Here is a 17,550-nt window from a genome sequence, read left to right as displayed (position 1 = left end):
CCATTTTCTCCAAAATATTTGTAGCATTTTTTGAATATTTTGCCATCTCGATAGTGAATTTGTCTTATGTTGTGTCAAATCTCTCTCTGGAATGGTGATTAATGGTTCTCCAACAAGAAAATGTGCTGGTGTCAGCGGCTCTAGGTCATCAGGATGATCGCTCAATGGTGATAAAGGTCTTGAGTTCAGACAAGCTTCGACCTGGTTCAAGAGAGTTGTAAATTCTTCGAAGGTAGGTGTAGCATCTCCGAGAGTTCTCTTAAGATGAAACTTGATACTCTTGACTCCGGCCTCCCACAATCCGCCATGGTTTGGTGATCCTGGAGGGATGAACTTCCACTTGGTGCCTTCTGTATCTAATAGGGCTGCTAATTCAACAGGGATTGTTGACTTGCCAAGTCGCCACATCTCAAGTATCTCTTTGCTCGAGGAAATGAAGTTAGTTCCATGGTCACTCCACATCTCCTTGACGAATCCTCTTCGTGATGTAAATCTTCTAAATGCTGCCATGAATGCTTCCATAGTCATGTTGCTCACACATTCAATATGTATAGCTTTAGTTACCATGCAGATGAAAATACTTATATAAGCTTTGAATGTCTTTGATCCTCGTCCAGGGCTCATGCGCACATTTACTGGACCTGCGAAATCTACACCAGTTGTAAGGAATGCTCTTGACGGCTTCACTCGTATTTCAGGTAAATCGCCCATCAGTTGAGTTACTGTCTTCGCTTTTTGTTTAGCGCAAGGAAAGCAATTTCTCACATATGTCTTTATAGTGTTTCCTGCGTCAATCAGCCAGTATCTTCCTCTAAGATATGTTGTCATCAGTTGAGGGCCTCCATGCAACGTCTTCTTGTGTGCGTCGTTAAGTAAAAGTGGTACTAGTACGTTGTTTTTGGACAGGATAATTGGATGTTTGCTCAAGAACTCTAAATCTGCATGTTTCAATCTTCCTCCAACTCTCAGTACTTCTTTGTCATCTAGAAAGGGCGTAAGTGACAGTAAACGACTTCTGTTCTTCAAAGTTGTGTGATTTCTCAGAGCTTCGATTTCTTCTGGAAATTCTAGTTGTTGTGACAGCTTAATACATATTGTAAGTGCTTCTTCTCGCTCATCATGAGTTACATATTGACATAAGTTTTCTTTTACATCTTTGTTTTTTAAGATGAGCCATCTTCGACAGTAGGCTATGACTGAGATGAGTTTTCTCAATGATGAATATCTCTTTGAAATAGTAAGAATGAAATCTTCTTTCTTCTCTGACACTGTAGTAGTTGCGCATTTGATAGATTTTTTGGTTTCTAGATCTGTATCTTCTATTTCACAGGGTTCTCTTCTCCATTCTCTTTGATTTAAAAATGTTGGGCCTTTAAACCATAGTGTATGTTCTTTTAATTTCTCAGGTGTGACTCCTCTTGATGCTGGATCTGCGGGGTTTTCTTTTGTGTTCACGTAAGACCATGTAGTATCTATATTGTTGTTGATTGCAATGACTCGGTTCTTCACAAATGTTGTCCACTTCAGCGGGTCTCCGAGAATCCAGGCTAAGGTTACCTTTGAATCTGAATATGCATATGTGTTTTTGTGCTCGATTCTCATAGCTGTAGCGACGTGTTTCAGTAGTTGACTCAGTAGCAGTGCTGCACTCAGCTCAAGACGGGGCAAAGTGAGTTGTTTTTTCATCGAAGAGATTTTTGTTTTTGCCATGATGAGTGATACTTTGACTTCTCCATTTGATTGGATTACTCTGCTGTAGACTACTGCTGCGTAGGCTGACATTGATGCATCAGCAAAGCCATGCAGTTCCACTAACTCGCTCTTGTTGCTCGTTCCAATCCATCTCTCAAGTTTCACGTCTGACAAGTGCTCTAGACCTCTGCAGAAAGTCTTCCACTCTGTCTTCAAGTCTTCAGGTAACTCTGTGTCCCATGATAATCCTCTTGACCATGTTTTCTGTAGAAATATCTTCGCCATGACTACAGATGGTGCTAGCCAACCCATTGGATCAAACAGGGAAGCGATGACAGTTAAGACGTTTCTCTTAGTTACTCGTTGCTCAGATAAAGTGTTGATTTTGTTTGTGACTAAGAGGGTATCTTCGTTTGAGTTCCAAATGATTCCTAATGTTTTGATTGTCTCTTTTTTGTTGATATCTATCTCAGAATTTTTCGCTCTCTTCTCTGGTTCTACTGTGTTCATAAATTCTTTGTTGTTTGAAGACCATTTTTGTAACTCGAAGCCTCCTCTTCTTAGTATTTCTATCAGTTGACGTTTAGCTTCTATTGCGTTTTCTTCTGTATCTCCCCCTGACAGTACATCGTCCATGTAGAAAGAGTGGTTGATGATCTCTCGTGCTTGGGTGTACTCTTCTGTGTTTGCCTCATCGATTGCTATCTGTCTCAGGGTTTTGATTGCTAAGAATGGTGCACATGCTGTTCCAAAGGTTACAGTTAGCATTCTATATTCTCTTATGTCTTCATCAGGGCTGAATCTCCAAAGTATTCTCTGAAAGTCTGTGTCTTCTCTTCTTACAAGGATCTGACGGTACATTTTTATGACATCTGCGACAAAACAGACTTTATGTATTCTCCATCTCATAAGAATGTCTCGAAGATCTCCCAGAAGTGATGGACCAACTAGCAGTTCTGAGTTGAGGCTTACTCCGTTGGTTCCTCTGCAGGAAGCGTCATAAACAACCCGAAGCTTGGTAGTGTCTCTGTCTTCACGGATCACAGGATGAGGTGACAGGTATACTCGTCTGTCTGGCTCTCTTACAGGTTCATCTCGATTGACTAATTCCATATGTTGTAGTGTTATGTACTCTCTCATGACTTCATTGTAGGATTCTCTCAATTTTGCGTTTGCTTCTAATCTTCTCTCGGTGCTCATGAATCTTCTCAGTGCGATTTCTCTCGAATTCTCTGGTAAAGTAGGTTTGTTACTCTTGAATGGAAGTGCCACAATGTATCTTCCGTTTGTATCTCTGGTTACTGTCTCTTGATAGATTTTCTCAGCTCGAAGTTCTTGTGGGGTGAGAGTGTCGTTTTCCTCTGACTCTAATCTCTCTGTCTCCCAAAATTTCTCTACCATCTCCTCTAAAGTGATGTTCAGATGCATACTTTTGAACTCTCTCATGCGGTTGTTGTTCAACTGACCTCCTGACAGGATGTATCCCAAGCGAGTTTGTTGTGCTATGGGAGTACCTGGTTCTCCTTTAATCACTCCGTTCATCAAAATGTCTGCGTAGATGTGAACTCCAAGTAATAGATCAATGTTGCCCGGTGTATGGTAAGTTGGATCTGCCAGTGACAGGTGTTGCAGATGACTCCATTTCTGTGGATTGATTGGTATCTCAGGCATTATGTCGGTGACATCTTGAACAATGTAGGCTGTGCAGTTGACTTTGAAGCTGTCGTTGAACCTTGAGTAAACTTCTATATCTGTAGCGAACTTAATTCTTGTTGACATATGACCCACTCCAGTAACTAATCCATCAGCTGTTTTTCTTCGCAGCTGTAGTTTTTTGACAGTTGCCTCACTTATAAATGATTCTTGGGAACAGGGATCAATGAGTGCTCGTAGTAATTGTATACCATGGCCAGTGTTGATGTTTACTAGTGCGGTAGCCATGAGCGCAGTATGACTCTGAGTGACAAGATAATTTCTCATTTTTGGTGTATCTGAAGGTTTTGCAGTAGTCTCTTCTCTTGATGCATAGTTTGAATTTGTTGCGGTTGCTCTCGATGTAGATTGTACTGGATTATCTCTCTCCTCAGCGAGTTTATTCTCAAAATGCAGTAATGAATGATGTCTCTTCTGACAGTGATGACAAGATACTCTGGATTTACAATTTTTCACATTATGTTTTGATGACAAGCAGTTGAAGCAAAGTCTTTCGTTTTGGACGTGTTGAACTCTGTTGTTGACATCTAGGTTTGCAAAGTCTTTGCATAGATAAGTCAAATGGTTTTGTTTGCAGTAGGAACACTGTACTGTTGTTGTAGCGGGGCTTGTTAGAAACGATCTTTGTCTCACGATAGCTCTCTCTCTGTCCTTCGAATAGGTTGTAGATGGAACCATTTCTAACACTCTGAAACGTGTCTCTAAGAAGGTTGTAAACTTCTCTAGTTTCGGCAACTCTTGTACAGGTAGCGCTCGTATCTCCTCTTCCCACTGTTTGCGCGTCTCGTCGTCCAATTTGTTAAGTATAATGTGAATCACGATTGTATCCCACTCGTTAATCTTCACGTCGTTATTTTTAAGGCTGTTCAGGCATTCTTGAGTTGTATCGAGTAGTTCTCTGATAGATCTAGATGTACTGTGGTACACTTTTTTCTGATTCATGAATCTATTCAAGATTGTATTCACTATCATGCGTTTGTTGTTGTACCTCTTGTCTAAAGTTTCCCATGCGACATCGTAGTTTTTCTCGGTTATTTGTAGATGTTTCAATAATTGTTCAGCCTCACCGGTGACACTTGATTTAAGATAATGAAGTTTTTGTACTTTACTCAGCGATGTTTTATTGTGAACGAGTGACGTGTACAGATCTCTAAATGAAGTCCATTCTTGATAATCTCCAGAGAATTGTGGCAGGATAACTTTAGGAAGCTTCACCTCTTGCGTGGAATGCTTGTTTACTTCCGATGTTGACTTATTTTGCGGATGCGATTGCGGTTGCTCACTCGAAATTACGGATTTGTTGAATAGCTCGATAGTATCCGATAAATCTCCTTTAATCGTAAAATAATCTTCTTCTCCGGCAGAATACAAGTCGGTTGTGAAGTAGTTATGCTCCTTCTTCTGCGCCGTTGTTGCATATTTCAAGATTTCGAAATGATTTGTTTGAAATTTCTGCCAATACTCGTTCAATGTATCAATTCTCGCTTGTACATAGCCTTTCGTAATGCGTGTTTTTCCTTGCTTCTTGAAGTTTAGTCCGATCTTTCTTATTAAATCGTAAGTAATTTCTTGTTCCGACACGTATGTATCCATTTTGTAGGTTATGTAGTAAAATCTTACGACGAAATATCTCGAATCTTCACTCTTTTTGCTTCGAAAACGCTAGTATGTTCGTAGATTTTCTCGTTTTTACACGTTTTCTTCAAAATTATTACGAATCGCGATGTATTTTAATTGTTTTATGTCCATTGTTTACACCGATGTTTACACGGAAACGCCGACTATTTTTCACGAAATTCACTAAATTATTGTTCTCGCGGTACTCGATACGCTTATTTATCGTTTTTATGCACTGAAACCTCGTAAATATTGTTCATTCACTGTTTATTTCTCGTATTTTTAGTATTTTTTCACCATAGTTCGTATTTTGTTTTTTCACTTCTGTCAGTTTTTCATTTATTTTGTTCTAGAATGTTCGATGCGCGACGTCTATAATCTCTCGAAAACGTTCTTATTTCACTGCGATTGTTCGTTTTTCACCACTAATTCAATAAATCCGGTTCTAATGGGCCACTTTGTACACTCTAGTTACTCATATTTTGTGAAATAAGAATTGAGACGCCATTTACAACACACTTTTATATTATAACATTTTAACGCGTATACATGTTCATTCGATAAAGAATATTGCAAAAATAAAAAGCTTGGTCCTTGCTTCTTTCACACCAAAGTACTTTGGTGTGAGTGGCCTTTCCATCCTTTTTGGATTCTTGGCGGTATCTAGTCGCCGCCCGTAACAACGGGCGGGTCTTTCTTGTGCCCTTTTCAAGGGCGAGGGCTTCTGGGCCATGGCCGACCGGTGGCCGATCATGGCTTTGTTGTTGTTATTTTTCTTCTCTTCTTCTAAAAAGGCTGCCGGGGCCATTCCGGGCTGCCCAGGAGCTCGATCAGAGCGTCGACCTCTTGTTCAGCGGGGGACGGCGTGGTTCTGGTGGCTGGAGCCGGCGTTGGCGGCGAAGGAGGAGGTGCAGCGGAGGGTAGAGCTGGCGCTGCCTGTATTGCGGTGGCTGAGGGCACTGGCTTCTTTTTCGTCGGAGACCCGGGCTCTCTCGCCTGCCGCGGTCTTGACACCCCCCTTTGGGTGGGGGGGTTTGCCGGCGCCATCAGGGTTGATGGCGCCGACTCTTCCACCGTGGGCTTCTCGATCGCGGCGTTGGTTAGAGGTCCCGGGCGGGACGGGGCCGGGAAATAGGATTTCCCGGCTTTCCATAGTCTGTAGGCCTTCTTGTACGCTGGGCAATTCTTGTGGTTCCCAGGGTGGGGGCCCCTGCAGTTTTTGCAGGTGGCCTTCATGTCGCGGGGCCTGGTGCACTGCTCCGCGCGGTGGGGCTCGGCGCAGCGAACGCAGGCAGCTTCTTGGTGACAGCCGTGGGAGGAGTGGCCAAAGCCCTGGCAGCGGTGGCATTGTGCGGGACCCCTCTTCCCGCGCCATGCCTCCACTTTCACTCCTCGGATGTGGAGCAGCTCTGACACCCCGTAGATGCTCGCGTGGTCCCGGGCGGTCCCCGCGAGCTGCACGAAGTATAATGAGCCCGGGCGTCCCGCTCTCGCGCAGATCTCCTTGGCATATTCCACGGGGTGTCCATGCTTCTCCAAGGCGCCCATTAGGTCGGTTATCGGTGTCTTTGCGGGGAGGCCTCTGACGGCAACTTTAAGCCGCTTCTCCATCTCCAGCCCGTAGATGTTGAAGAGCGGCTTGATGACGTCTGTGGTCTCCCCTTTCTTCTTTGCTTCTTCGATGGAGGCGATCGCTGCGTCCTCCATCTTCGTCAGGTGTCGTATGATGAGGCGGTATTCCGCCTCCGAGCGGGGTTCGAAGCGGATGCCCTCCCCTTTCGGCTTAGTGAAGGGCGGTTCCCCGAGCTCCTGCGTGAGGTCCTCCAGGACCCTCGGCCAGCTCGGTAGTATGTCGGCAACGATGGCGGGGTATCTGAGTTTTTTCTTTTTTTGTGTACCCTCTCCATCGTTGCCGCAAGGCTGCTCGCTACTATTGCTCTTTTTAGTAGTCATTGTATTATTTTTTTTGGGTGCAGTTTCTATTTTTTTTGTTTGTTTTTTGGCAGCCTTGCTGCCGGAGGTTGCGGTGCTCGGGACTGTTGAGCCCGAGGGGAGGGCTACGGCGTCCGAGTAGCTGGTGCTGGGCCTAGGTCCTGGGGCCTGGGGATCCGTCACTGAGGCTTCGGTGCGAGTTGCGTCGCAATCGGTGGCCTTTTTAGGGCCGGGTGCAGGCTGCGGGGCGGCTCCTGGTCGGGCGCGGAGTCGCGGGTCTGTGGGCGGCGAGATTTTCTGGCAGACCCTCTTCGGGTCTTGCTTTTCAGGTGGGCTGCTCTCCGGCTTCCTCTTCACTGCCGAAGGTGTTAGGACAGTCGGGTTCTCCTCCAGGAAGCGGAGGAATGCGGCGTCTTCTGGAAGCAGCTCTACGCGTTGTCCCAGAGCGTGCCCTTGCAGCCTGATGTAGGCTGCCATCCACGCCTCCATGCCTGGAGACATGTTACCGACTTGCGCCAGTCGAGCGACTAGGATGCGATCCCGATCCAGTAGCTCGAGAGGGGCAAGTCGGAGCTGAGCTTCCCGCGGGACCGGCGAGAAGGTGCGTCCAGGGGCTGCGTCGGCCGAGTGCCACGGCTTTGGGGAGCCGTCGGCGGGAGCGGTTGTTGGGGCGTCCGTGATTTCGGCGATCTCGTCGTCGAAATCGGCGTCTGGCTGCGACGTCGTTGGTGTAGGTGGGTGCGAAAACCCGCTTTCCGTACTACCTACCGACCCCGCGCGAGCGGGGGGGTTGGTTTCCGTAGGCGGGTTTCGTGCGGGTGTGCGGAGAAACTCGCGTTTCGAACTACCCACCCTATCCGAGGGGACGGGGGGGGGGTCGCGAGTTTCCTCGTTGCGGCTGCGGGTGGGATTGAAAATCCACTTCGTCGAGTACCCGCCCGACCCGGAGGGGTGGGGGGGTGCCTCGACCCTTCGTGCATCTTCGGTGTCAATCGGGTGTGGAGATCCGCTTGCGACGCATCACCGGCCGTGGTCCAAGCTGCAGTTCCTCTCCGGGCAGGGTCTGGTTCCGCAGTTTGGGCGACCGGTTTCAGGCTTCAATGGGCAGCAGGCTATCTTCTCCGGCGAACCGGGCGCATTCCGACGAGACTTTTCCTCAGGAAAAGCGCGTACGAGTGACAAGAGGGCTGTGCAGGTGCGTCCGAACAAGGTGGCTCCGGTGGCGTTCCTAAAAAGCTTGACAATCCGCCGCCGCTTATATAGGTTGCTGGGAACTCGTAACGCGCGATGTATGCAGAGCAGCGCCATCTACCATGAAATTGAGTAAACTTTCTTGCTTGCCGCAACAGTAAATATTTAATTGTTTATTAATTTTATTAAAAACACGGGCACTCATTGATATGTATTAGTGGTTAGCAAATACTGTTCGCTGGGGAACCACCGGGCAACAAGAAATATTGTTCATACGCCTAAAAGTGCGGCCCATCGACGTTTTATTTAGTAATTTTAATATTTTTAATAGGTACGTCTATAATTTATTATATAAAAGGTTCGGTTTAGGTCGAAACTAGACCCAAAACCGAACCTTCGGTTTCGGCGAAAAAATGAATCAGTCTCCAAAAAAGTGAACGTCGCTTGAACGAGTCGTATTGGACTATTTACAAATCCGGCCACATGCGAGTCGGACTCGCGCACGAAGGATTCCGTACCATTATCTAAAAATCAATTTTTTGTATGGGAGCCCTCTTAAATATTTATTTTATTCTGTTTTTAATATTTGCTGTTATAGCGGCAACAGAAATACATAATCTGTATTTCAACTGGCTAACTATCACGGTTCATGAGATACAGCCTGGTGACAGACGGACGGACGGACAGCGGAGTCTCAGTAATAGAGTCCCGTTTAACCGTTTGGGTACGGAACCCTAAAAATTATTAGCAAAAAGCCGGACAATTGCAAGTCGGACTCGCCCACTGAGGGTTCCGTACTTTTTAGTATTTGTTGTTATAACGGCAACAGAAATACATCATCTGTGAGAATTTTAACTGTTTAGCTACCAGTGGCGGCGGCTCAATCATCATTAACACATTCAGTGCCAGCGCGTGCTACGCGCTACGAGCGTAGCCGATAACATGGGAAAATGCGTATGTAGCGAAAAGCGACTACGGACTGAGCGCCCGCCTGGCGGGTTGCTGGCAGTGAATGCGTTAAAATTAAAAATATATCCATAATGAAAACAATACGTATTACATTACCTTGGAATTGATAACATAAAGGAAAAGATACTAAAGCTTCACTAATGATTAAATTTCAACTTGGTAGGTAATCATAGCGAGCGCGCGAAGCCGCGAAGTGAAGCTAAGCTTGACTATTCATTCATGAAACACTACACAGATAGGTCAACTCACGCACACGCTCATAAAGTTTGCTATAGAGAGTCCGTGCGAATTAGCTTCAAAGCAACTCAGTCTTGCATCGAGTTATTCATTTAAATAAAAACCTTAAGTCTAACCATATAAGGTTTACGAGTATATTGGAAAAATGCACGCACATATTCATAAAGTCCGCGAGTACTGAGGGGCCTACCGCGAACACTGAAGTACGCAAATTGCGGGCAACTTTCTCTTTTACTCCAATCATGGCGTAATTAGGGTGACAGAGAAAGATGCTCGTAATTTGCGAACTTCGGCGTTCGTGGTACAGAGGCACACGGCAACATGCTGCTTCATTTGAATTTAAACCTTAAATACAAACGGGTAAGATTTATATTGGAGTGTAATGTTTCACAATTTTGAATCGAGTGGCGTTGGTCGCGCGTATGGTTAATATTGCTATAAAAAAAACATTGAATTGAATAAATGGGTAAAATTATATTGTATTTTGCTATTATTAGTACCATATTTAGTAAAAACCTTTTAAAAAAAGATAAATTTTATTACAAAATCCAAGATTATTATATGTAGTTTCAAGCTTAATAATTTGATAACGTGCGTTTATTCAAAAAAGTACTGTTTGTAGGTTTGTAGTAATAGGTTCTAGAATTCGTGGGTGAAAATGGAATAATGTTATGATAACACTCCCGTCCCGGTTGTTATTATTTGAGTTATTAAGACGTTAATGTTGTTATTATTAGAGTTTTCAATGTTTTTATATGATTTTACTTATTTTTATGTATACATTTCTATATATAAAGTTACTAAACCAGTGAAATTTTGTATATATAAAACACTATATGTAAGGTAAGATACAATAACTGCGAAAGGTTGCGCCCAAGGACACCACTAGCGCACGCTTCACTTTTATCATGAAAAAAAGTACTTACGTAATGTTAAGTTAGGCGTTTTTTTTTGTTCCGAGTTGCCTAGCCAAAATTTCCACGCGCCGCGACTGCTAGCTACTACGGTTCATGTGATACAGCAGCCTGGTGACAGACGGACAGACAGCGTAGTCTTAGTAATAGGGTCCCGTTTTATCCTTTAGGTACGGAACCCTCAAAACGCTTAGCCTTAAACGGAACCCTCCCCCCACTACCCGTATGGCACAGAGCAGGAATCACAGCCTCTCTCCCGCAAACGCGGGCCTAAAAACCTCTTACGGCCCCGCTATCACCAAAGACCCGTACGGTACGAAATTATACACCAATTCCAGTTGTAAGTTTCGCAGCACTGGTTGGTTGGTTGGAGGATTGCCTCTAAACTGAACTAATACTTACATTTTCCCCTACTATCATTGTGCCACATCTGGATTAAACAACGTCATCACAATACATATGAGTAACCTAATATTTTTTCAGGAATATCCTCATGTTCGGCTTCCACTTCTTGGTGTGGCTGTTCACGGTGCGGGGCGTCCGCGACACGCAGTGCGGCTTCAAGCTGTTCACGCGGCGGACGGCCGCCGTCGCCTTCAGCAGTCTGCACGTCAACAGATGGTCAGTCACAGAATATTTTAAAGTCCCTACTGTTAGTGCCCCAACTTAAGTTCGGGCACGTATGTACCTATATCGTCATACTAGCTGCTATTGAAAAGTGTATTTATATTAATTATTATGTTTTTTTTCCTTTTTGCCATTAACCTCAAGAGCATGATTGGAAATTGAATTAATTGTGACGTTATCTATGAAAACTGGATCTTTTGTCAAGGGCGCTTACACCACAATGCGTAGCGCAGCGTTGTATTTATATAGGAGCATCGTTGATAATGGCTTAAGCGCCATCGACAATAAAGTCCATTTCAATAAATAACGTCACAATTATACGAACGAACAAACAAATCAGTCAAAGACCGATATTTTTATCACTTTTAATGCAGTTTACTGAAACAGTAATCGACTCTTATAATTCATTATTGATTAAAGCACTCTATATTTATACTATTTTTATTAGTATTGAACGCTAACCAAATTTTAGTGGTAACTACTGGAAAAAAAATCCCAGTAGTTACCACTGGTAACAACTTGGTGGTAACTAGTGGAAATACCCGTCATAGAGAAATTAACCATAATTGACTTACGGCGATGATGATATTATGGTATTTATGGGTCAATGTTATATAAATCGACCTAGCACATAAATCACAATATTCACAACCAAAAATTAGACTTCATCCATTAACCGGGTCCACACAGAGCGAGCATACGCGCGAGGCAACTTCCTCGCGCACAATACTACCAGCGTAGACGTGCCTTGGCCGAGGCGGCGCACTCGGGTGAGCAAAACGCGCGCGCCGCCTCGGCCGAGGCACGTCTACACTGGCCGTATTGTGCGCGAGGAAGTTGCCTCGCGCGTATGCTCGCTCTGTGTGGACCCGGTTAATGGATGAAGTCTAATTTTTGGTTGTGAATATTGTGATTTATGTGCTAGGTCGATTTATATAACATTGACCCATAAATACCATAATATCATCATCGCCGTAAGTCAATTATGGTTAATTTCTCTGTGTGTTTAGTTGTGTGTTTTTATCGCTCTGTGTGGACCCGGCTGATAACTTTCGGAAACAAAAGAGACAACTATGTTTTCTTCGTATATAGGTATGACCCAGATAAATTGCTTGGATTTACCAGGCGCCTATTTCCCCAGGCATCATTATAATGTAGTTTTTCTATTTCAGGGCATTTGACGTCGAGCTACTTTACATAGCACAAAAACTGAACATTCCCATATTCGAGATCCCTGTCAGATGGACCGAGATCGAGGGCTCCAAGGTGACTCCAATCATCTCCTGGATCCAGATGGGTTGTGACCTGGGCCTAATCTGGCTCAAGTACCAACTTGGCGCCTGGAAGATTAAAACTGAAAAAAACTAATAATTCCTCATTAAGCTAAGCTTATAGTGTTATTTAATAATAGGTAAGCGCAAAATATTTGAATATTGAGCAAATATATTTATTTACGTATTTTTATTGTTTTATTAGTGTTTCACAGTCCACATACGTCGGATAACAAGGGAGTCCGCTCGCGGCTATTTAAGGTGGGAATGTACTATTTTCTAACTTCTTGGTGTGGGGGAGACCCCACACCAAAAGGTTAGAAAATAGTATCAAACGACAGTTTGATAGGTGTTTCAGATATACTTTGAATGTAAAATTCCGTGTATCAATCAGCTGGACATAAGGCGCACTTTAGAGATTAGTCAAATTAATTTGAAGCTTCTGAAGTTAAATGTGCGGCTCGTGAAACAAGCCAATATGAATAAAAGATTTCCTTTGGCAGGATGGGTCCGTAAGACCCAAGGATGGATTTAAGAAGTGGAGCCACCAACATTTTAGATAGGGCTCTCAACTATATCTTGATATTTTTATCATTTATTAAAAGTCATTTATTTCTGACATTTAGAGATATTTACACCTCTAAATAATTTTAGTTTTTTTTTGTACCCGTTTTTTTTTATTATTATTATTATTTTCAGGGGTTTTTATATTTCAGCATAAGCTGGTAATTAATTTAGAGACTTTATACATCTCTAAGTAATGATAATAATTTACTTACTTTTTCTTTAAACAATAATACTTTTAAGTAGTTTGCATTAATATTTTATGTTTGGACTCCTCTGGTCCGCATTGAGGGAGACGTTCAACAGAGATTCTCCTGAAACCCTTCGACACGTTTTAGAGGAGTCAATAAACTCGGGAAAACTCGAGGCCAACACTGCGTAAAAAGTAGGTGAAAATCGGAACGCCGAAACAGGTCAGCGACAGAACTATACAGTGACACGTGCGCATTCTCCGCACTCTAAAAATACTGTCTCTTCGCCTCGAAATCCCCGAGATGGCTTCCGAAAAAATGGGAGAGCCCAAAAGATTAAAAGTTTTGATTATATTTTTGCCATTAAATTTCATTTTTTGACACTGACGCGACCGCGACGCGATTATTCCTCTGCTCTCTCGATGAGTACGGATGTTGACTGAAAAATCATGACAAATAAGTACGAATCTAACTAAAACGCGTGGAAAATCATTGTTTACATACTACACTACAGACAAATACATACAGGTCGGGTTGTATTACTTGGAAAATCGAAAAGAAGCACCCTCTTTTGAGCTGTTTAATGATAGAAAAGTTTTATAGTGTTAAGGAAGGAGTGTCGCGGAGACTATATCGGTATTATTTGAATATGTATTTTCTCGTAGTGCATATTAGGTGAGATTTTTTGTAACTTGTATGCTTTAGGCTGCGTTTCCATCAGGGTGCGAAAAACGTAGCAAGGGATGTGTTTGTCATAAACCAATAGAAAAATTTCATTGACCTAATCCTCGCTCAGCTCAGCTCTAGTGGCAACAGCTCAGCGGAGCGACGTTTTTATACATATGAGGAGAAGATGTGTTGCGAGACGTAAGCAGAGGCCAGTGGCGCGCGCGCTCCGCTCCCGCATCACCGCACCCCACTTAACTCGCTTATTTGAAAAGGAGCCGCTAGGTACACACCCTCGCAACACTCAGCTACCTCGCACATCTCTGGTGGGAACGCGGCCTTAAACTTGAATTAAATTGAATTGAAAAATAAAACAAATACTTGAAGATATTCACGTTTAATTGGAAAAGATATCAAGGGCAGCTTAATGCTTTAGCTTAGCTTAGCTAGCTAAAATCCTATACATAAATCCATAGCCTGAAACATTCAGCTTACACAACCACATCGCCAAACATTAGACAATGTATATAATAGTTATCTTATTTGTGATAGGTACAAGTTTGTGGAAGGTATTAATAGGATAGTTTTCAAATACATATGTGAATCATCTCCTTTTTAATTAAACTTCAAAACAATTTGATACGTCGCAATGATTTTGGCAAATTACGTAACAGCAACAGCGTAAATTTGGTTAAATGAGAGCTAAAAAACATGTTTTTTTTTAGGGTTCCGTACCCAAAGGGTCAAACGGGGCCCTATTACTGAGACTCCGCTGTCCGTCCGTCTGTCACTAGGCTTTATCTCATGAACCGTGATAGTTAGCCAGTTGAAATTTCTACATATTATGTATTTCTGTTGCCGCTATAAAAACAAATACAATAACAGAATAAAATAAATATTTCTTTCCAATCTCGAGGTTCTCATCCAACAAGTTAAGCAACGTCGGGCGGGGTCAGTACTTGGATGGGTGACCGTTTTTATCGATAATGGTACGCGGAACCCTTCCTGTGCGAGTCCAACTTGCACTTGGCCGGTTTTTCTTCATAGATAACTAGCCTATTTTAAACGAGTGGTGTCATAAAACACGAACGATTGGAAGTATTTTACAACGACTCGACTTAGGAATGGCTTACCCGCGCGTATGTATATCAGACAACGTTTTAAAATGCATTATTCGAGGAAACTGAAAAGAAAAAATATGTATGTGAAAACATTAGTATACAATTCAAAAAATATAGCATATTTCTTAGTAACGCTCTCATGGCCTCAACCTGGCCTAACATCAATTACCCATTCACTGGTACTTCTAGATCAATATTTTAAAAAGACAGTTTCATATGCCTTGTAATAGTACATTACTACTTATAGAGGCCGGGAAATGAAGGATTGCAAGCCAAGTAGATATACGCGGCCGGCAACCCCGTTTCTCGCCGAGATTTGTATATTGTGCTTTTCTCAAATTTGCAATGAAATAAAAACAAATTGGAGTCAATTTGTTTTATTCGTACAGCTAAAAACAAATTACGAATCGACTACTATTAAACAAATTACGAATCGGTATATATTTAATGGTTGAATGCCAAGACGTTGTGTCACAATTTTACGTTTGAAGAGAAAAGAAGGTTGCTTTACAGGGGTAGGATACACACCTAGGCCTGCAAAGCAACCTTCTTTTCTTTTCTTGTATGGCTAGGCTGTATGAAATTCCTTTACATATCATCTTCACTCATCGCACCGCGGGCGCGGATACGTAGTATTTCCGGACCTAATTTGAAGTAACTCATGTCAACATTTCATTGCAAGTTTGAGAAAAATAATTTACAGTACATATGGTGCCACTTTGTGCCATAAGGACGCTTTGACAGGTTATTCGTATAAAGATAAAAGCAAATTTCGTCCTTATGGCAAGCGACAAAGTGGGACTTTGCCGGTTTCGGTCACTCCATTTTCTATACCTTTAATAAATAAATAAAAAATAAAACGCTGCCAACTCCATAAATGAAGGGTTTTTGTTAAATGTGTCACCTATACACCGACTCCTTATGTTTGTTATGAATATAAGTAAATATTTATTCAGTATACGTACAAAATTACATTCAAATGTATCGTCTTTAAACAATTATAATTTATACAGTACAAGCCTTCCTCAGTTGGGGACTAGAGTATTTTTAAAACATGCTGGGTACGGTGACAGGTGTCATCTACATACAATTTATAATCTTCTCGCAAAATTGTATTGAGATGGCATCTGTTCTTTTCTGATTGCCCTTTCTGTTCGAAAAATACTAAGTATGGAGTGTGGATTTAAAAGGAGTGAAATCTCTTATGGTAGGACTGTTGCAAAAGTGTCCAGCTGTCAGCTATAAATAATAGTTCCAAATCTCCCTAGAGTAGCTAAGAACTACGGAAGGTGGAGGTAAGGAAATAAATCTCCATGTACCAAAAAGTGTCATCAAAAAACCTTAAATAGGTGGCGCTACAATACCTAGAATACTTGAATAAAAAAATCAAATCATAAACAGCGCACTTCATTCCGTCAATAGCGCCTAGGTTCTTAGCTACCCTAGCGCTACTCTGGAGAGATTTGGAACCATTATTTATAGCTGACAGCTGGACACTTTTGCAACAGTTCTACCATAAGAGATGTCACTCCTCTTAATTCCACACTCCATACTAAGAACCTAGGCGTTATTGACGGAGTGAAGTGCGCTGTCTATGATTAGTTTTTTTTTCAAGTATTCTAGGTATTGTAGCACCCACAGCACCACCTAGTGGCTACCGAAATATTACACAAATTTTTGGCGGGAAATTAAAAAATCTTGGCCTGATCACACTTTGTGTAGTAAGAGTTATAGTGTTGATACTAGAACATATTATTGATTTTCTGTGCACACGTAAGGTACCTAAGGAAATCAGTTAAATATACGTTGTCGTGCACTCAAAGTCAGCTCACATAATTTATATCACTATGTAAAATATAAAGACATATATTTTATATTGTTAAATCAAATTACTACTGACCAGTCACTTCACTCCACAAATTTCATCAGAGATATTGGTTTTCAGTAACTCGTTACGTTCCAATGCTTGGATTGTATTGATATTTTCCAGTAGGTACTTAAAGTATCAAAATAGTAATAGAGCACCAACCTACTAAATTGTTTACGACTTGTAAACATAGCAGTTTTTCGAATGGTTTTCCGCTATGTATTGCGTTGTAACGCTTCACGTCAACTTCGCACATTGTCGTAATTATTTACGAGCTTAAATAATAGTTGACGGACCCCACTTGGTATAGTCATTATTAATATTATTTAAAATAAACCCCTTATAAACCGCGAACAATTTGAATGAATGACATAAATTGACAACAGCCTTTAGGTTTTTTCTAATCATAGACAATTGGTGATACAACAAGGAAAACTCTGTCAACAATATTTGGCTAGCCAGACTCTATTTAAGGTTTTTTGATGACACTTTTTGGTACATGGAGATTTTTTTTTTTATACTACGTCGGAGGCAAACAAGCATACGGCCTGCCTGATGGTAAGCAGCATCCGTAGCCTATGTACGCCTGCAACTCCAGAGGAGTTACATGCGCGTTGCCGACCCTAACCCCCTCCCACCCTCGTTGAGCTCTGGCAACCTTACTCACCGGCAGGAACACAACACTATGAGTAGGGTCTAGTGTTATTTGGCTGCGATTTCCTTAACTCCACCTTCCATAATACTAAGTATAAGTAACAGACGTCAGATGCCGACTGAAGTGACAACTTGACTTCACAAGTGAGTGTCATGGCCGCCATAAATCTATCATGGTAACCATAAGGGGCGTATTACACTATCCTATAGTTCGTTTTCGAATTTACGTTTTAAGGTAAAGTAATATTACGAATAATACACACATCTTAAGACGATAATGTTATTGTATTAAAACGGAATACCAAATGTTGTTTAGACCTGAAA

The 17,550-nt window shown here is 42.2% G+C and overlaps 1 protein-coding gene across 1 annotated transcript in view; it reads left to right on the top strand.

Annotated features, from left to right (window-relative positions):
• Positions 1–12,350, top strand: part of LOC133517139 (dolichyl-phosphate beta-glucosyltransferase) — a 33,362-nt gene extending 21,012 nt beyond the window's left edge. Inside the window, exons 5-6 of the mRNA XM_061850299.1 lie at positions 10,749–10,886; positions 12,065–12,350. Coding sequence (XP_061706283.1) covers positions 10,749–10,886; positions 12,065–12,260 — 334 coding nt within the window. The 3' untranslated portion in view covers positions 12,261–12,350. The remainder of the gene's footprint in view (positions 1–10,748; positions 10,887–12,064) is intronic.
• The last annotated feature ends 5,200 nt before the right edge of the window (positions 12,351–17,550 follow it).

This window comes from Cydia pomonella, chromosome 4 (assembly GCF_033807575.1).
Source record: "Cydia pomonella isolate Wapato2018A chromosome 4, ilCydPomo1, whole genome shotgun sequence".
NCBI lineage: Eukaryota > Metazoa > Arthropoda > Insecta > Lepidoptera > Tortricidae > Cydia > Cydia pomonella.
This window is presented reverse-complemented; position numbering and strand designations above follow the sequence as displayed.